This window comes from Perkinsus marinus, assembly GCF_000006405.1.
Source record: "Perkinsus marinus ATCC 50983 genomic scaffold scf_1104296955874, whole genome shotgun sequence".
NCBI lineage: Eukaryota > Perkinsozoa > Perkinsida > Perkinsidae > Perkinsus > Perkinsus marinus.
The window spans coordinates 216,123-235,037 of NW_003207677.1; the positions used below are offsets into that span (position 1 = coordinate 216,123).

An 18,915-nucleotide genomic window follows, 5' to 3' on the forward strand; every position below is an offset into this window, starting at 1 on the left:
AGTCGGCGGCCCCTTACTATGAGGGGTGATACTCAGCAGCTCAGTGGCCGGCAGCAGCAGCAACCTACACACAGTGCTCTATTCGACTTCATATTTCTACCTATGAAACAACTAGCATGTACTACTATTCACTATCACTCATCATTGAGTCTCTCTCCTCTAGGTTGGCAGTTGGTCGCGGGGTGCCTTTGGATGGCAGCTTGTGCGTACGTAAACTGCATTTCCCAGGTAGGGGATATTCACGTGTTCTCCTGAGAGGCATCAGTGACGTTTAGATATATGTCGATAAATTTCAAAACGAGCACTACCACGGCCGAGTCCCTGAGCTTCTACCGGACCTGGGATTTTATTTCCTCCCGCATATTGAGATACCACACCTTGCCGACTTCTGGAATATCGCCATTGTGGTGGGAACTATGGTTCCGGTAATGGGGACAGACAAGGGGATATCATTCGTATAAAGGATATTCATTAACGTGACAGCAGTACTGATAATGACAGTACTTCTGAATAGCGACCTTTCACGGTTCACATCTCCAATCATTATCTTTTATAACTAAATAACTATATATCACTAAATATATTACTCTTATATCACTCTTATATTACTCTTATATCACTAAATATATTACTCTTATATCACTCTTATATTACTCTTATATCACTGAATTTATTACTCTTATATCGCTCTTATATTACTCTTATATCACTGAATTTATTACTCTTATATCACTCTTATATTACTCTTATATCACTGAATTTATTACTCTTATATCACTCTTATATTACTCTTATATCACTGAATTTATTACTCTTATATCACTGAATATATTACTCTTGTATCACTAAATATATTACTATTTATTTTACTAAGTATTTATCACTATATCTAACTATGACTATATACGATCATTGCTCATTATCACGATAGTATCGAGGCTCACGGAGGGGCTGAGCTAACTCTGTGCCACAACCTTGACGGGTCCAACAGGCAGTCAATGATTGAGTAGAAAGTAGTATAATTTTTCATTCTCCATTTATACTAGGACCTGTGAAATACCACTATTCATACTTGGAACGCCCCGCAAGAATCTCAATAAGATAAGAATGCAGTAATGGTCACTATTCAGGTCTTATTACTCCACCCGAAGCGACGGAAAGTGGTAAGAGGAGTCTCTATCCTACACCCCTTGAGCCCGTGTGTCGTCGCTGGTAGATACTCCGTTTCCTGGCGATCCAGGGCTCAGTATTTCTGTTACGGAGTGCAACTATTATTGTAACATTGCTCCCACCACCTTACCAACTATGTGTTAACGTTTCGAGTCCGGACGAGAACGTAAACCACTTGGTTCTTCGTCACTATGGACCCCATGCCCTTTAGGTCCTGCTAGAGGCCGTCAAGATTGTGCTGGGCATCCGTTTCACGTGTGGGGACATCCTTTTCTCGGGTAGTACCAGTAGGAGCATTGTGTCATTCGATTTTTACTATTACAGGGCACGCAGCTAACTTCACTTTGATGGCCCTTATATGGACTGAGTACGGCTATGGTTTCCTAGCAGTAGATGCAAGTACGTCTACTCAGTGTTAGTCGTTTACTAATGTTGTGTGAACAGCTGCCCGAGGGTATACAGCCCTAGAGGGTGGTAACCATGGCCAGATAGGTGGGCGCCATCGGGGAGGGGCCCTGTTGCATTTTGTATTCCGCCGGCTCTTGCCGGTACTCTGGTGGGCTGCTGCTATTCTGGGGTAGGTCTGGGCCCCAGGGGGTCGGCATGGATCTGCGCCCCTCTTGTTTTGTAGGTATTTTGTCATCGTAGCGACGCGTTTTCACTACACTGTAGATGTTTTAGTGGCCATCATTATAGTGACCAAACAGTGGGGGCTGTACCACATGTAAGGCTTAGCACTGAGAGTTTGCTGCTCACTTTAGCAGTCGTAGGTACATTCGAACGCCCCGGATCATGAGGCGACTGGGCTTCCTACGGTGGTATGAGCAGAAGCAGGACTTTGCTATGGTGTCGGCAAAGAAGTACTCAATCGTGTTGGTGCGTGGGGGCTAGTTTCGATATAGGACGCCGAGAGTATCGCCAGTGGGGGACCGAAGGATGTCGATTGAGATGGGAACAATACCGGAGCATCCTGATCTTGAGGCCTTAGAAGCCGGGACCCAGGGGGGTAGGTCGATACGGAATAGCCTTGTGGAAGCCACTGTTATAATGTTAGTAACGGAGGAGGACGAGGATGACGCGAGGAACAAGGCGGCTACTACGGCTCCACAGCTCTATGGAAGGATTCGATCAAGTAGGGAAGTATATGCTGTTGAGTGTGTACATGGTGTTCACCTTCAGCTCGGTTTGGCAGTGACTACACTGATATTGACGACACCTTCGTGATTGAGGATTCCGCCTCGGAGGTCCTCGTATGACGCTAGTATGACGTTTCTCTGTTGTTGAAGTCACAATGGTCGCCTTTTGATACCATTCCTCGCGTAACATTCAGTGAACGATTACTCGGTACAGTTTATTCAACGTCAGTCGTATTGAGTTGAAAGTCACCTTCTCATGTACATCCTCCCGGCACGTATCCTTACCACGAATACTCACGGACTTGTCTCTCGAGTATATTTGTTTTTATTGTTTATATTTGTCTCTCGGTTTTGTTGGGACTTCAACTGAAGGTGACATGTAAAGTGACATTGCCAGAGACGATAGTTGACCCTCTTGATGCATTGAAATTCAACAGGTGTTTCGAGATTGAGGTAGAGCTTGACAGTGGAGGACTTCGACGACGCTGACGTTAATCGGATGAGATTTAACAGCGGCTTCAATCGACATCCACGGAGCCTTGCCATGGCCGTTGGTGTGCGCAGATGCAGATGGAGGAAGCAGAAGTCGCTGACTTGCCAGCATCACATGTCCAAACTAATGTTCAGAGGGCTGTTGACGATGTTTATAGCACTGCTAGGTTGATGTTGTGTCTATGTGGAGTAGATGTCTGCAGTGTTTGAAACAACAGTTCAGCTGTGATGGGGTCTAGTCTGGTTTTAATGTTGGGGAATACTCGCTCAATCATGCTAGCAGGAAAATTGCAAGCAGTAGACCCACCAGGCGATAACAGCATCTTCCAAGATCGGCACTCTCGAGTAACGTATCGCGCTACTTCACAAAAGTGCTTATAGAAGCAATCCTCCGCGGCTCGGTCCAGTAGCTTCAACATACCTCTTCGGGGTGCCTCCTACTACTATCTTATCTATATATCTTATCTATACTACCTCTTATCTTATTATCTTACTGCTATCATTACCTCTTACTGTACTACTATCACTACCGACCAAACAGCATAGGTCTGTTCGGACAGGCCCCATCTAACTAGCGACAAAGTGAGCATTTATAACCATCACCAAACCGTAACGTCTTGATCAACACTATCGTCCACTAAGAGGATTATATACATCACATAAGTTTCAGCCCTATCCGCATTGGAGCTCTATACCGGATCCTGCACTACCGACGCTACTCGCCTTACGACCATCCAGCTCGACTTCACGAACAACAGCTGCACATATGCATCTTCACACCGTGAATGCGACAAAGTGTTATTGATATATCAGAGACTATCACAGATGCCTTTATCGATGACACTCTCATACCCGCCCTGTATATTCCCCTTATCTGAATTGACCACGTAACTCGACATTGTGGGTGAATGCGATGGGGAATGATAATAACTGGAGGAAGATTTAGGAGAGACTCTTTCCCATGAGCACCGCTCTAGGTGTGTATTAAATACGAATGGCTCACTACAACTCGCTATGCCTAGCTATAGTGGTTTATACCCTTCCAATGGACGGCGGTCACTTGGGGTGCTGTTTGGAGTGAGAGGGGAGGACGAGCATAATAAGGCAGAGTCATATAGAGTATATAATAGTATCGCTGGAATGCCACTGACTGATGAAGGAATAAACTGTCCTGACTACTCCTTCTTGGCCTTCTTGCTTCCTCCTCCTACTACATAACGACCCACGAAGAACTGTGCGAAAAGAATGAGGTAGGCCGTATACCTGAATGAATGAGAATCGATCATAAGGAGATTGACAGCAGTACATGAGGAATGCCGCAGAGAGGTCCTGAGTAGCACCATCACAACGAGGAACTGTCCTCAAGGCGTAGTAGTGAATGGCCACGACGAACATACCTGAAATCGGCATATTTCTATTCGGGGTCTTCAGGGGTACTCACCGATGAGCATCTGAGCTATCTGTAGAATGGTAACAGTTAGGCCCCACCTAGGCTTATGACCAACTGATGATAGGAAGTAGTAGAAGTACATAATAGAATGGACCATATAGTTCATAGTAGCAAAGAAGATACCGGTAGGCTGTTCATAGGCTCCTGCATGCCAACAGTAGAGTAATACAGTAGCATGATGGAACCAATGAAGGAAGTTAACGTTCCTCTTCCTCAACACCAAGAAGGCAGTATCAACAAGCTCAATGTACTTGCTGAAAATGAACAGACCGACCCAAATGCCCGTGGGGCCAGGCCCATACGAGGCACCAACGTTACGGCAGACGAAGTAGAGAGGACCATTCGTGAAAGTTCCATTGAGAAGATGAGGTAATGTACGTAACATACCAGTAAATGAGAAGACAGCGAGGAAGAGGTTCCACAGCGCTAGCGGTTTCTTCAATTTGAATGCCTGGCGATTCTTCATGACATGTTGGCCCGTAGGAACCGCGATCAGATATAATCCGATCACTACATAAGACAACCACCAATAATGGCGCATAAACATCGTCTAAACATCAAACCATATGCGTGAGATCTCCAATGGGAATTTACTTACCATCTTAGCAAGGGCCGTTTCGGAGTCCTCCCAGGCCGCTGGACCAATGTATGGTATAGTCCATTCGGGCAGGGCCTCAGTATATAACGGATCCGTAAAACCATAAGAAGTTTGATTGGTGACTTCTTCACGGGTCCACATCTGAGTCCAGACCTCAGGGGACCGGTCCATGATGTTATCAAACGGCAGTTCGATCATTATTGACAGATTAACAAGAGTAGTGAAGGAGCGCACTGAGCTAATGACGAATGGAGTAGTTCCTCCCTCCCAAGGGCTAAGGACCAAAACTGTAAACCCAACACTCTTGTGAATTGCTACTAACTATGCCTCGATTGGACAAGACAGAAGCATTGTATGTTATATAGTTTGTATTAGTAGTGGAAGTAGAAGTGGTAGTAGTAGTGATAGTTACAACATTATAGCAGTAGTAATATGCCCTGCAAATAACCACGACAGTTGATCAGCAGCAGTCCACAGCGACAACAACAATAAAGTGGTAATATCATCAAGGCATGGTAGAACGACACTTCCACCTAACCTATTCCTACCACACCAGTTGCCCGGAATACCAACAACAACAACTCCTCCTCCACCGTATAATTCACATACCTACTGGGCCCAACCAATAGGCGCTACCATCACTGCTGATCTATCAGTAGTAGTGACAGTAAACAAGTATTTGCAATAATAGGACGCTATCCGATGAAAAAACACCGAGTATCATCCCCTCAACTAGTTTGACTTTTTCGAAGCATTCACGGCATCCTTCTTAGGAGCCACATAACGTCCAACGAAGAACTGTACGAAGAGGAGCATATAAGCTGTATACCTATAATAGAGAGGTAAGTATCAACAACGACACTTACTATGACTTACATCAAGAAGGCGGCAACTAGATCCTCATAGGCACCGTCACAGTTGGTAACATGTGAGATAGAGTAGTAGTGCACGGCTACCACGAACATGCCTGAAAAAGGGAGGAGATATGAACAGTTGAAGTTGAACCACGTTGCCTACCAGCAAACATCTGTGAGATCTGTAGAATGGTAACAGTTAGTCCCCACCTAGGCTTATGACCAACTGATGATAGGAAGTAGTAGAAGTACATAATAGAATGGACCATATAGTTCATAGTAGCAAAGAAGATACCGGTAGGCTGTTCATAGGCACCTGCATGCCAACAGTAGAGCAATACAGTAGCATGATGGAACCAATGAAGGAAGTTAACATTCCTCTTCCTCAACACCAAGAAGGCAGTATCAACAAGCTCAACATATTTGCTGTACATAAACAGGCTTATCCACAAGCCAGCGGGTCCAGTGCCATACGAAGCACTAGCATTACGGCAAACGAAGTAGAGAGGGCCATTCTGCCAGGTACCAGCCAAGAGCAAGGGAACGGTCCTAGTGACACCAATAAAGGAGAAGACGGCAAGGAAGAGGTTCCACAAGGCAAGTGGCTTCTTCAAGTTGAACGCCTGACGATTCTTCATAATACGTTGACCAACTGGAATAGCGATCAGGTACAAGGCGACTACCACCCAAGAAACCCACCAGTACTCCCGCATAATTTGGGTCTGAAAAAATAACGAGTAACATCAACAGCTAGAGGTTGTTGTTGCCATTGTTACTGTAAACTTGGTGTATTCGGGTGACCAGTTATCCCAATCAGTCGGGTAAAGTATCTTCGTTAACCACGTGGGGGTAACATCCTGATAAGTGAGATCCTTGAAACCATGAGTGGACGAATCGGAGATCAATGGCTTGATCCAGATATCGTTCCAATGCTTGTCTCGATAATCCTGCATAAGGTTGTCGGCTGGGAAGTTCATTATTGAGAAAGGATAGTTGCCTATAGCAGAACGATGAGGAAAAAAGGAAACTAATACAACAATTTTATGGACCTCAAGGAGGAGTCTAACAGTAAGCTGATACCAAGCTTATTCTCGGTCACGAATATAGAACCTACTAGACTTGAAGACAGAGGGAGAGTTCACCGCTCACGAGGAGGGCACAACGAGAGACAGTTGACGAGACGTGACGTCGCCACTTCCCCCCACAAACGAGAATGCCCGCACCGAACGCTTGAAAGCTTACACCCTCTACGGCTAACGGGTCGAAGGGTCCTACCGACACGACACTAAGGCTCCGCGAGGGAGGAGAAGGAGGAGGCAGGGTCTTGTTCGGGAGAACGCTACCGCATTAAAGACTTTCATTGAAAGCTTAGGAGCGATAATTTCGTGGCGCGCGACAACCCAAGAACAGAACGTAGACTTGAACGTATAGGAAGCTATTCATAATGGTCGTTAACATGATGAGGCATCCTCGAGCGAGGGACTACGAGGACATGAGGAACACTAGCTAGGTAATCAAACACAGCTTAGAAACTCAATCGAACACAGACACAGCTTTCATGCAGAGGTCTCCGGTTCGAACCCCGGTCATGGCATTTTCGAGAGTCAAAATGGAATTCGCACCGGCCCAGCCTTCTTCAATACCATCACTGACTCGATATATTGTCTATTGACGAGATCTAGAAACGGCTCACACAGTTAACTGAAAATGGGTCCTCCGCGGGGTTGTCCTACATGACGTGGGTGAATCCAAGATCCTCAGAGACTCCCGCGATGGTCATCATGGCATTTGGCAAATTCTGTGTTCGTGGAGACTAGCAAGAAAACATCCTTGAGCCTCCTGTTTTTGGAGTAAGTTGCTGAGTATCACACTGATATCAACTCATGCTGATACTGGCACGTATGCGATAGTACACATGTCCCATAGGAAGCACGTCGCTTCATCTTACCCACTACATAACACAAGACAATGAGGGGGACGGAAAGAAGGTTCCACAATGACTTAAGAACTACACGAACACGAAGAGATATTAGTAAGAATTGGAGAATGGATATTCAAGTGCCGTAACTCTAACCCAGAGCCTCACCAAGCCTACCAAGACTGAACGATAGATCACCCACAGAGGTCTATAGGAGACTAAGCAACATTGAGAGTGTCCGTTGGCTCGAGAGGCAACATGGGGAACACTACTAAATATACTACATACAAGAAGGACAATACAAAAACTGTGTTCAGTTGACGATATCAGAGATCCATAAGCAAATAGGAAGTAAGAGTTCAGTCCGCAAAAATAACTATCAATTCAACGACTTCCGATGCTGACCTTCCACCACGAACAGATCTCGAACAGTAGGGCCAGAGTGTCGTCAGCAGAGCGAGAACTATAAGAAATGCGCGGCTCAACCCGGCAACACACTCAACGTTCCTCGAAGGACGGACAACGCACATCGGCTAGAACCTGGCCAGCGGCCCTTCGTAACTCCACGTCTATATTGGGGTCGTCACTGATGTACTCCGACCGGGCAAGAGGAGATGAACATACAGTAGATGGTTCTGGGCTAGGGTATAGTACCACAGAGGGGGGTGTCGGAGCAGGTAAGTCTAGGGACTCTAGAGGGTCTACGGACTCCAAATCGACACAGTTGTCATAGAACGCATGAGCCCCTCCTCCACCACCATCAGCAGCTCCGACTAGGTCTCTCTCCTCTTCCCTCTGTTTACCACGACATAGCTTAAAGATTAACCAGGTAATGAGGCAACCCGATATGGCGGCCAGCAGGACTCCGCAGACTATTCCTGCTATATCTCCTGGTCCGATCCTAGAATCAGGCGACTCGGCATTCGAACCAGCATCACCCTCGGTGGTTCCGTCGTTAGGCTGATGAACCCCTGAGAACAATCACTCACGGTTTTCCTTTCCTAGCTCACACCATACCTTCTGGAGGTCCTGAAGTTGGAAGGTCTGTAGTAGTTACCATTGGTGATGACATCCGTTCGGATGGTCCGCGAGGAGATTCAGGGGGCTGTGTCGTGGGATAGATGAAGCCACCATGATCTACGATGGAACAAGAATTCAACACTCAGCCCTTGTTCAATATTCCACACATTACCATTTGCAGCCACATCGTTACTGTAGGCGACAAGATGGTCAAATAGGGTATCATGGTCCCCTTCGGTAACGCAGTAGTTGAGATCCATCACTACCAACTGTCCTACATACTCCTCAAAAATACTGTTGTTGCCGAATAAGATGAGATCATAAGAACCCACTCCGAGGGCGTAGGGCGCATAAGTGAACACCTGAAGATCGAATATTTACAAAAGTAACTGCATACTAGGGAGATGACGGTCCGCAGCGATCCTAGACAGAGATGCTCAATAACTATGCTTCCGCACAATCACTGCTAAGTCCCCTTGCACTACCTTCACTACGATGCGACTATAAGCGTATTCGGCCATGAGATTATCAACTTGGGGAGGAGCACGGCGGCGCGCTTCAATGCCGGAAAGACCGAAATCAACCTCTTGCCCAAACCCCGACCTGACGATGATGGCAGTGAGAAAACTACCTCTGGCCAAGAACCTACATGACGCGGCGTCTGGTGTCATCTGTGGGATGGGCAATAAGGGTGGAGTCTATACCAGCCGGCACGGACAGTGAAATAGAACATGCCTCGGCCGTCGGACATACTATATGCTTGAAACCAGCTGACGGTTGGGCGATTTTGGACGTTGACCCATCTCCAAGGGAAGAGGGCGTTACTCTTGGACCAGAAGGACCACCCGATACCATATGGCTAGGCTGATTGGTAGCAGTAGATTCCCTTATCGAGCCGTTGACGGTAACAGGTGGGCTTTCAGGAGCGGCCTCAACCAGGGTCTGCTGTTTATGGTTTCTTTCAGCTACCACAGTCTTCTCCCATCTCGGCTTAGTCTCCGTGGTTACACTGGACGCAGACGGTTGATCACCAAGCCTTCGTTGTGGTACTGGATATGACAGCCTAGGACCTACACAGCGAGCAATTCTCCTTACGTAGCAAGAAGCTTCGTAAACAAAGTTCAACTATATTATATACGACTCTTAATCTACACCGAGCCGTACCACTAGCATCTAGTATGGCACAACGCGGTGGCTAAATATCGTGGATTACTCTCATAACACAACCTAGTACATTGCGTCCCTTAAAGGCTTATTTTGCCCTCGGCAGGATGAATTTCTCTGACCGAGGTTCTTCAAGATGGGACTATAGAATATACCTCAGTACAATCAGTTTCGACCAGACAAGCCGGCAATGCCGCATCGAGAAATGCCTCATAATACCACAAGACCACGACGTAAGACTGCGAATTTCATGACAATACCGCGAAGTAACGCCGCTTGAGAGGAATAACGGAGCTTAACTCTGCTATCGATGATTGGAATCCTGCTTGAGAGCAACTCCTATATGTATTAATAGTAATATAACACCAATATCGTTATTTTGTCGATAATATGATATATCATTAATCATATATTATATATCATATACTATTTTATCATATAATCTTATTAACTATATAATAATAATGGCTGGCCATCTCAGTACTCCCGATTTGATGTATTATACAATATCCGTCGTGAGATGGCATACGGACGATCGGGCGGGGTACGCCGGCTAGTTTGAGGCATATATTGAGATGGCATAGCTGCCCCGTTTAGGGAGATTGGTTCTACCCAGACATATCTTGGCGTGGCATAGCTGCCCCAACCGGAAGAATGGACTCAACACATGTATGTATTGACGTGGCATAGATGCCCCAACCGAAGGAATAGACTCAACACATGCATTTATTGACGTGGCATAGTTGCCCCAACCGGAGGAATGGACTCAACACATGCCTGTCTTGACGTGGTATAGATGCCCCACCCGAGAAAATGATTGCGCTAAGAGATATTTCGGGATGGCATAGCCGCCCCAAATATAGAAATCGTTCCGACTATAAGTGTCCAAATAAATATTGAACAAGTGTGGTATTCTAATATTACTCCCCTACCCGACTTATAATAACAGAGAAGCTACAACAGACGTGTCTTCTTCATCATTCACCTTCTGGGAGGGACCCATCGCAAAATGTCATGGAGACGGGTTATCTCAGCAGGGGATTTAACAGAATTTGTGATGGTTTTTTTACGACGAGAGTCATAACAAAACACCCTATCAATACCCAAATCCCAGTTATTACTAGAAGCAGCCATTACTCGGTCGACGATGACCCATAGGAATAACAGCAATGTTGAAGGGAGGGGGGCACTCCTACTTGAGTGAGACCCCATTCATAAGAAACAACCTGAAAAGAACACCACCTCTGAGCCAGACCGTAATGTCAAGGTAGTCTCACAAAACGAGGTTCATTTCTAGCCCCGCATATTTCAGCTATATGGTTAACATCAGGATCGAGAACAGACTCATTTTCCCCTTTCATATACGGGACAGTATACTAACCCCCTATAGAATCGTGGTCCAGCGCGATGCAGAGAAGACTTATCAATAAAACACTCTACATATGGGTGCGACAGAGTGAGCGTCTTTCCTGAAACTTCACGAACAAGTGGCGCAAGTCGTAAAGAGAGAGTATCAGAGGAGAGTGAACAGGCATTGAGCCTGGAAAAGGAACCGTACCGCACACTATATATTATGGAACGCTGGCTCGTGCGTGTATTTTGCATACCGCGATTATGCCGTTGTCTACTCTTTTAGTGTGGTCATCACAACTCTACTCCACTTGAGGGGCTTCACTCACTATCCGTAAAACTCAAGGAAGAGGCTTGTAATAACAAATCATGTTGTTTTGATCAAAATGAATATCGTTACTGATCACTGCCCAGCGTCGTATCTCTCACGTCACTCTGGCCCGGCATAATGGTGACTCTTCCAGGTGAGCTGTCACCAAGACGGAACCCTGAGAGATGCGTCATAGCTGATCATGAATGAGTAGATCTATTGGCTTCACCCTCTCCTGAGAAGGCTTGGAAACTCGTGGCTTGATTCCCAAACAGACTGCCTTCCATATTGCCGCGGTCGACCCTCGATACATCACCCCTTAGCCTATCCGGACTCACGTTATTGACCTTAGAAATGGCAGGATGTAGTCCATATAAGAGGCACCTCACATTAGTCGCTCCGGCTATATAGCTGTCTCTAAGCTCCTTAAGTAGGGTCCAGCCATAGTATACACTGGCCATATTAAGGACAGGATGCAGTATCGCTGCCAAATGGACATAGTTCATGATGAGAGGCGCCGCGCCAGCAAAGATAGGCCCATGACCATACGCGAACCGCTCGATAAGGCCGAGGAACTGAACAGTGAAGTATTGAATGCCCCAGTCTACGAGCCATTCTTCACTTGAATAGAACCGTTGATGAAACAGATAACGGTATAGCTGGGCAGCCAAGATACCCCCTGTGGCTGAGTAGAGTACCTACGTCCCACATTAGGGTTGACATTCGCACTGCAAACTCACATGCCGATGCCTGCCATCAACGTATTGACGAAACCTGTGACAAGATCACCCATCAGGAACTCCACTACACCTGAACGATAGAAATGAGCACCGGCCGCTGCTGAGTAAGAAGCTCACCGAGGGAGCCTTGTAGAACGCTGCTGATCAAGAGGCCCTTCATTGCTGATTTACCCGCATCCCTGTGTGAAGACAAGACCTCAGCTGTGAAGGCGTTCGAGAGGCTCACGTCAATGGGAATCCCATGCGGTCCACTTCAATCGTTAATGGTATGATTATTGGTATGCAGGCCACAGCCAGTGGGGCTGGAGTCGATACCATGGCCTGTAGGCTAACCACTGTCGTTGATAGGGGGCCTATCTACACACAAGGATAACCCATAAGGGTTATACAGAAAACCACACAATAATCAGAACAGTTGGCAAACTCGAATATCGAATGACTCATACCTTAAATTCAACTCCTTGTATCACATGGGAGTTTACATTTCCCATTGGGAAATTCCCAATAGCGCAGTAACCCGACTCACCATACACCCTCCCCCCCATAAGTAGTATTACCAGTTGTATGATTCTATCATTGAGCTTAACTGAAAGTAAGCTGCCATTGCGTCCTCCTCTCTGCCTCCGGCCCCGCTCCTCCCTCGATGGCCCCAGCCAGAAAAGACAGGCCTGATGCTGCGAGTCAGAAGTGACGGTGACACTGCGCGGTGTCACACCTTGCTCTGCCTCCTCCTTATCTTGGGCACATTACTATACCCAAATATAAAGTCTATCCCGACGCTACCATTCGAAGGGCCCATCACTGCCGTTTGCGATGACGATGACATCAACGGCACTAAACAGCTGCAGAATACGAATGCCCCCCCGCACTATAACAAATTAATGATGTCGTCAAATGCCACTTGATTATATTCCTCCCATTGTGAAGGCGCCCCTCTATCGGGCAGATAGCAGACAGTAGGGGAATATACTCCAGAATGGGCTGCTTTACTGAACGGCCAGGACTTGGCATTGTTCACTCATATTTTGAAAATTATGTTATCATTTTGCCGTATTTTCTATGCTGTTGTATTGTTCACTTGTTTGAAACAAGCTGTTTCCCATAATTCCACACAAGCATGCCCAAGTCAGTCGTGAAAATACTATTATGCGCTAACGAGAAGATATACCATACACACAGTTTATTAACTGTAGAGTTTCTACAGTAGAAACTGAACACAACAGGTCGTCATACAGCCAGAGGACAAATTCACTAGCACGAACCATTCAACGGTACCATGAGCTACTTCTGTTGGCTCTTCCCCTCGCTGTTAACGTCGATCCTTCTTGTCAACTCTTCAGGTAGGACACAGAAAAGGTGCGCCTACTAAAATCTGTGTAGGCTATGAATCAGCGCTACAGAGAACTAACGATAATATTAATACTAGCCGTGTAGTATTAATACATTGACGAGGCAGACACCCCAAAGAGAAGGCGCTATTAAAAGTACAAGGCATGAGTGGATACAGCCAGCAGTAGCCAACAACGACAGACGGAGAGATAATGTCAAACTCGACTCAGGAAGCCTCTCAGTATGAGCACCCTCGTGACGGTAGCAGCCATTAGGCCGTAGCCTATATAATAAAATAGATGCAAAGCACGTCGCTCATCGCACTCCCACCCACTTGTCGAACTCGACAGTCCCGCCCTTGGGCCATGAAATGATCCGTGATACCGCGAGGTCCCGATGGAGAGTGGAGCCATGATTTCTGCCATCAGCAGATCCACAATTATCCAACTCACCAAGGGACCTGCCTCACCCAACAAGGGATCCGGATCATCCATGGCATGATGGGGGCACAGTAACACACTACCGCTGAGATGAGGAATTCCTGAACGATCTAGATCCGCTTCTACTGTCTGCTAACACAAGAGAGCTGTTGGGCTGAATCAGCCCACCTTCTACTGCTATCAGATAGCTCTGCCATCAAATCAAGTATATACGGCGCAACCATGCCCGTGCTGGATCAGGCATCGTCTGCAGCTGCTGGCCCCTTCTGAGCCAATGATTCACGGCACTGCTCGAAGTTGACACCATCTACGGCCAGCCCTCGCTCTCCGTCTCTTCGGAATGTGGGAAGTTCCAGCACCGGTGAGTCGGACCGTATCCGCAAACTCCCATCTCGCACCTGCCGCAGCTGTTCGTTCGCCTGCAGGCCGACCCGGCAAAAGTTGAGCTCATCACAAGAAGTGCTTCTTTGATGTATATGTTGACGCACGACGAGTCTTTAGACCACCGTCCAAACGCTCTGATTTGGCTGCCTTCGAAATCAGCTCTTGTCAGCATGTGGCACCCACCCCGTCGCAGACTGTGCAAGCAGAAAACGGTCGGCCCACAAATCCCTGCCATCTCCAAGTTTCTTCGGAACCACTCTCGTAAAGTTGATTTCCGCAGAGGTTGGCCTAGAGCATCGATTAGAGGCTGATCTTCCACAGACCCCTACTCTGTGCGCCTCATATCCAGCAGTATTCGAGCTACTCCTCTCGGGCAAAACTCACAGTCGATTTCTCCCGATATCCTGTACACATGTACCACCAACTCCCTAGATATCAGTCCCACTCTTTTGTTTCCCTCGTCCACTGCGACGTCTGACAGTTTGAGATCACACATCACGCTCCCTCAACAGGAACCAGCTCCTGTGGATGTAGCTAGCCGCTCTGCGTTTCCCCTGTGGGCTGTGGGGATTGGGCAGCACTGCTCTCAGCTCTGTCGGGCTTACCGGCCTAACTCGCCAGGGAGTCCCCAGCCCTCCCTTGGGTGCCCGTTTCTCTCTCTTTGGACAGGCTCTCTACAGGCTCCGAGCAGCGAGCTCTGGGAACAAGCCTCCGCGTCTCCAGTGACTCGTAAGTAATGAGAAATGGCAACAAACCATGCTCTTCACACACTTCGATCCACAATTTTACCCTCGAGTCGTTCGATCGACGTGTTGATGTCGCAAACATGCTCGCCCGCAGCTTCTGCCTCGCCTGCCGACGTCCTTCGACATTTCCCGGCCGCAACAGTCGCCTCACTCTCATGATGCTGCCCCGGCTGGTGTTTAGAGGGCTGCCGCGGCGTTCTGGCATGTAACGAATAACAACTCTCCACCAGACTCCCGGATTAGTCGCCGGAGTCCGTATACACAATTGCCACCGAGGCCCAAATGTAGCCATTGGGGGATACGGACGAGAAACGCCTCAGGCATAGTCTAGCTCCAGCTTACCCCATCGTGGGCAGCCAGTGGCTGCCAGCCACTGCTACGAAGGTGCGAACCGCGGTCACGTCGCGACCGCGAGTGCCGATCTATCAACCAGATCAAAAGGCAATCGCCTGCACCACCGCAAGTCCTCTACAGCCAACACACACTCCCCCCAAAGGGACAAATAGCAACACGTGGTCGCGGTGCTACCCTAATATGAATGACTTTGATGCACTAAAGTCTTTAGTCTAAAGATTCGACTCTGATGTCAGAGTTTGAATGAGTCCCATCGTGGACGAGCCACCATCTCAGCTACGCGTGGTCACAGCGTGACCCAGAGCTGGCAAACCGATGTATAACACGTTGTATATAGTCTGGCTCCAGCGCGTCCCAACATGGACAAGCCACTGCCCTCAAACAGCTACGCATGGTCACAGCGCGACCAAGAGCTAGGCGAACAGATGTATAATGTACATTGTATACAGTCCGGCTCCGACGAGTCCCATCATGGACAAGCCACTGCCCTCGAACAGCTACGCATGGTCACAGCGCGACCGAGAGCTAGGCGAACAGATGTATAATGTACATTGTATACAGTCCGGTTCCGACGAGTCCCATCATGGACAAGCCACTGCCCTCGAACAGCTACGCATGGTCACAGCGCGACCGAGAGCTAGGCGAAGTGATGCACACAGCCCGCTTCGACAAGAACCATCGTGGACGAGCCACTGTCCCCGAACAGCTACGCACGGTCACAGCGCGACCCAGAACTGAGTTGCAAACTGAGCAATTGAGCTACCTCTAGCAAATCGACTCGGAAACATTGAGCGAATCAACCACCGGCTCTTCCGCACACAGCTAGGCCATCGTGCCGGGCAATAGGGGTTGGAACGGCCTCTGACCAAAACTTCTCGTCTCGCAGCGGGCAGAGAACCATTTTACGGTCGAGTGCAGCTATCAGCGCGACCTTTACGGCGAGCCGGTTCATAATCTTTGTCGATGACCATTGTCTCATCATAACACTGGCCTCCAAGGAAATCCGTCTCGAAGACCATTCGGCTGCAGTCGGCGAGTCACGAAACCCACAGCTTCAGGGCGACGGTGATGGCCAGAAGCTCGAAACATGACTGAGTACTGCAGGATCCACGTTCAACCCCAAGAGTCGCCACGTCGTTGTCCCAAATGAGATCGGCAAAGTAAGAGATTGGAGTTACTTTCGCATGGGGAGGCCCCCTTAGAATACCGCCTATTCCCGGAGGAGACGCGTCAACGATGATACACGCCCTCGGAGGATTTCTATAGGACAGACGATGCACTCTGGTTAGACAGTGTGACTCAGAAGCTCGAAAGCCGTCCAACAGTGCCAAACATAGGAACAACCATAACCCCCAAAGCGAGTCACTCCGTTCGCCAACGACACGAATGACTTCTGGGTCGCCTGTGCATGAGCCGAAATGCGCCATAGCGGTTCTAGGATTCCTAGGCTAGGAATGCAAATAAATAGAGGACCACATTCCCAGCCAACGCTGCCTTCCCGCAAAATGTCCTCAGGAATCTACTCGACGACCTCAACCATTTTCCAACATTTCTGTAGCCAGCTTGCCCCTCGCCGAAGTTTTATCGGCCGGTACAGTCTGTACCGTGCAGGCACCAGGATTTCATTCTAGTCGAAGACGGAACGAGAAAAAAAAATACAATGATCCAAGTGGACCAACAACTACACAGGACTCATATCGCCTCGGAATCGCTACCCTTCAATCCATCGCAACATCACTTAGGGAACAATCGTACATCTCGGGCGCGCGCTCTTAGCTCGTGATTTGCACTTCCTAGCACTTCGTGCCCTCCAATACACTCGACGGAGACGACTCCTTGTGCCTGACTGTGGTTTATACGCTATAATCCGTGGCCTCCGCGCAGCAGCAGTACGTATGGAACTTCCAAGTCACGTTTTTTTCGCAGGTTCGATCCCCGGTTGCTCCATTTTTTCTATCTCCTCGCGCTACATACTAACTACAGAACAGATGTAAACCCGTAGTGAGGTAGACCCTACCGACTACTGATCCATGCAGCTGCCCCCTGCCACAGGATGCGCAACTGCACTTGTCGCAAATTCCTCTTACATGGAGGCCCTTCCTGATTGGCATTACCGTAAAATAGTCAACTTTTATCCGCCATCTTCTATGGCTCGCTTCCCGTCCCCCGCAGTCGTCGAGGAGGAGGATGTTGAGTTAAAGAAAAAGAAGAAGAAGAAACACTCCAAAAGTAAGAAGAAGTGCCTCCCCTCCCCTACTCTATTGCTATCTCTTTCAGAGCGCAAGGCCGAAGAGATCGAACCCGCGCCTATCGAGGGTAATAACGTTAATCCAACTACTGTGTTGTCGTCCATCTCGCGCTGACCTGTTCGCGATGAACTGTGGTGAAAGGTGTCTTGTGTGTAGGTGAGGAGGAGGAGGAACTTGTCGAGTCCTTGGAGCCTGTCAAAAAGAAGAAGAATAAACATTCAAAAAGTAGTACGGGGTTCTCATCCATCGTTTTTACAGTTGCTTTATTATTCAGAGAGGAAGACGGATGAGCCTGAGGAAGAGGTAGAGGCTGTTGAAGGTGATTAGGAATTGGATTTTGCGTAATCGTGATGCGATTTATTTCTCAGAGGTCACAATTGAGAAGAAGACCAAAAAGAAGCATTCTAAGAGTAGCTTGGGAAACGATTCGGGATTAATCTCTTCGTGATGGTCTCTATGTGCCACTGGGGGATGCTGCGTGTGCTCTTTCTTCAGAGAATCGCCACCAGCAAGAGGATGCCGAGGAGGCTGTTGCTGCCGGTAGTGTAGGGCGTATAGGTGGACCGGGGGAGAGTCTTTCTCTTGCAGTTCCTGTAGAGGACTCGGCTGAACCTGAGAAGAAGAAAAAGAAGAAACATTCTAAGAGTAGTGTAGTGGCCAGAGAGCGATGATGGACTTATTGAGTTTTTAGAGCATGAGGTTGTCGAGGAGGAGGAGGAAGCCGTTGAGGTTGAGGAGGAGATGCCTAAGAAGAAAAAGCACTCGAAGAGTACTATGAGTAGACATTACGGCTTCGTTGGGTTCATTTTCGCCTCGATCAGAGCATCTCAAGAATGTCGAGGAAGAGAAGGAGGAGAAGGCTGTTGAGGAAGAGGAGGCACCCAAAAAGAAGAAGCACTCCAAGAGTATTAACGATAAGATAGCGGGGAGGAGCATGCTGGTATGTGTCTGTTTTTAGAGCATCGCAAGGCTTTAGGGGAGGAAGAGGAGGAAGCTGCAGCTCCAAAGGAGAAAAAGGAGAAGCACTCCAAGAGTAATGTTCCTGTTTGCTCATTGGTGGCTGTTAATCCTTGTTCGCTTGTCTTTAGGGAAGGCACAACCTGTTGGGGAAGAGGAGGCGGAGGAGGTTGTGGTAGCCAAGAAGCCCTCCAAGAGTAAGGTGGATCTCGTGGCTCTTTACTGTGTACTGTGGTGCTGTCAGAATCGAAGAA

At 47.9% G+C, this 18,915-nt stretch overlaps 6 protein-coding genes across 6 annotated transcripts in view; 2 read left to right on the top strand and 4 right to left on the bottom strand.

The window, feature by feature from the left end:
- The window catches only part of Pmar_PMAR020444 (hypothetical protein), a gene marked incomplete at both ends in the record, with an annotated part of 232 nt that extends 168 nt beyond the window's left edge, over window positions 1-64 (bottom strand). The window contains one exon of the mRNA XM_002775421.1: window positions 1-64. Coding sequence (XP_002775467.1) covers window positions 1-64 — 64 coding nt within the window.
- A 38-nt stretch (window positions 65-102) lies between these two features.
- Pmar_PMAR020445 (hypothetical protein) lies at window positions 103-2,426 on the top strand (the record flags this gene model as incomplete). Its single annotated transcript, XM_002775422.1, has 11 exons — window positions 103-118; window positions 164-228; window positions 276-425; window positions 1,382-1,448; window positions 1,495-1,569; window positions 1,615-1,747; window positions 1,802-1,894; window positions 1,941-2,030; window positions 2,073-2,176; window positions 2,225-2,302; window positions 2,350-2,426. 11 exons carry the CDS (start codon window positions 103-105, stop codon window positions 2,424-2,426), a joined length of 948 nt encoding a protein of 315 aa, XP_002775468.1.
- A 1,284-nt stretch (window positions 2,427-3,710) lies between these two features.
- On the bottom strand, window positions 3,711-5,081 carry Pmar_PMAR020446 (fatty-acyl elongase, putative). The gene is made up of 4 exons (XM_002775423.1): window positions 4,847-5,081; window positions 4,240-4,798; window positions 4,105-4,195; window positions 3,711-4,061 (listed from the first exon to the last, which is right to left on the bottom strand). The coding sequence occupies exons 1-4, from the start codon at window positions 5,042-5,044 to the stop codon at window positions 3,974-3,976; spliced, it is 936 nt and encodes a 311-aa protein (XP_002775469.1). The 5' UTR covers window positions 5,045-5,081; the 3' UTR covers window positions 3,711-3,973.
- Window positions 5,082-5,189: 108 nt separating this feature from the next.
- Window positions 5,190-6,716, bottom strand: Pmar_PMAR020447 (fatty-acyl elongase, putative). Its single transcript, XM_002775424.1, has 4 exons — window positions 6,477-6,716; window positions 5,864-6,422; window positions 5,723-5,813; window positions 5,190-5,675 (listed from the first exon to the last, which is right to left on the bottom strand). The coding sequence occupies exons 1-4, from the start codon at window positions 6,675-6,677 to the stop codon at window positions 5,579-5,581; spliced, it is 948 nt and encodes a 315-aa protein (XP_002775470.1). The 5' UTR covers window positions 6,678-6,716; the 3' UTR covers window positions 5,190-5,578.
- Window positions 6,717-7,711: 995 nt separating this feature from the next.
- On the bottom strand, window positions 7,712-11,030 carry Pmar_PMAR020448 (hypothetical protein). The gene is made up of 6 exons (XM_002775425.1): window positions 10,924-11,030; window positions 9,288-9,708; window positions 9,124-9,241; window positions 8,811-9,000; window positions 8,676-8,755; window positions 7,712-8,578 (listed from the first exon to the last, which is right to left on the bottom strand). The coding sequence occupies exons 1-6, from the start codon at window positions 11,012-11,014 to the stop codon at window positions 8,117-8,119; spliced, it is 1,362 nt and encodes a 453-aa protein (XP_002775471.1). The 5' UTR covers window positions 11,015-11,030; the 3' UTR covers window positions 7,712-8,116.
- Window positions 11,031-17,602: 6,572 nt separating this feature from the next.
- The window catches only part of Pmar_PMAR020449 (hydroxyproline-rich glycoprotein precursor, putative), a gene marked incomplete at both ends in the record, with an annotated part of 4,060 nt that continues 2,747 nt past the window's right edge, over window positions 17,603-18,915 (top strand). Inside the window, 11 exons of the mRNA XM_002775426.1 lie at window positions 17,603-17,684; window positions 17,733-17,771; window positions 17,861-17,929; window positions 17,979-18,023; window positions 18,073-18,114; window positions 18,200-18,244; window positions 18,293-18,349; window positions 18,396-18,473; window positions 18,526-18,609; window positions 18,663-18,737; window positions 18,793-18,887. Coding sequence (XP_002775472.1) covers window positions 17,603-17,684; window positions 17,733-17,771; window positions 17,861-17,929; window positions 17,979-18,023; window positions 18,073-18,114; window positions 18,200-18,244; window positions 18,293-18,349; window positions 18,396-18,473; window positions 18,526-18,609; window positions 18,663-18,737; window positions 18,793-18,887 — 711 coding nt within the window. The remainder of the gene's footprint in view (window positions 17,685-17,732; window positions 17,772-17,860; window positions 17,930-17,978; window positions 18,024-18,072; window positions 18,115-18,199; window positions 18,245-18,292; window positions 18,350-18,395; window positions 18,474-18,525; window positions 18,610-18,662; window positions 18,738-18,792; window positions 18,888-18,915) is intronic.

Bases quoted from the DNA above. Each gene is read 5' to 3' on its own strand.
- Pmar_PMAR020447 (XM_002775424.1), bottom strand. From the start codon at position 6,677: ATGAACTTCCCAGCCGACAACCTTATGCAGGATTATCGAGACAAGCAT. The intron at 5,814-5,863 runs GTAGGCAACGTG...TCCCTTTTTCAG, and splicing joins GATCTCACAGATGTTTGCTG to GCATGTTCGTGGTAGCCGTG. The intron at 5,676-5,722 runs GTAAGTCATAGT...TCTCTATTATAG, and splicing joins CTAGTTGCCGCCTTCTTGAT to GTATACAGCTTATATGCTCC.
- Pmar_PMAR020446 (XM_002775423.1), bottom strand. From the start codon at position 5,044: ATGATCGAACTGCCGTTTGATAACATCATGGACCGGTCCCCTGAGGTC. The intron at 4,196-4,239 runs GTGAGTACCCCT...TGCCGATTTCAG, and splicing joins GATAGCTCAGATGCTCATCG to GTATGTTCGTCGTGGCCATT. The intron at 4,062-4,104 runs GTACTGCTGTCA...TCATTCATTCAG, and splicing joins CTCTCTGCGGCATTCCTCAT to GTATACGGCCTACCTCATTC.
- Pmar_PMAR020448 (XM_002775425.1), bottom strand. From the start codon at position 11,014: ATGGGGTCTCACTCAAGTAGGAGTGCCCCCCTCCCTTCAACATTGCTG. The intron at 9,709-10,923 runs GTAATAACTGGG...CTCGCTGTGTAG, and splicing joins CCGAGTAATGGCTGCTTCTA to GTCCTAGGCTGTCATATCCA. The intron at 8,756-8,810 runs GTAATGTGTGGA...GTTCCATCGTAG, and splicing joins TAACGATGTGGCTGCAAATG to ATCATGGTGGCTTCATCTAT.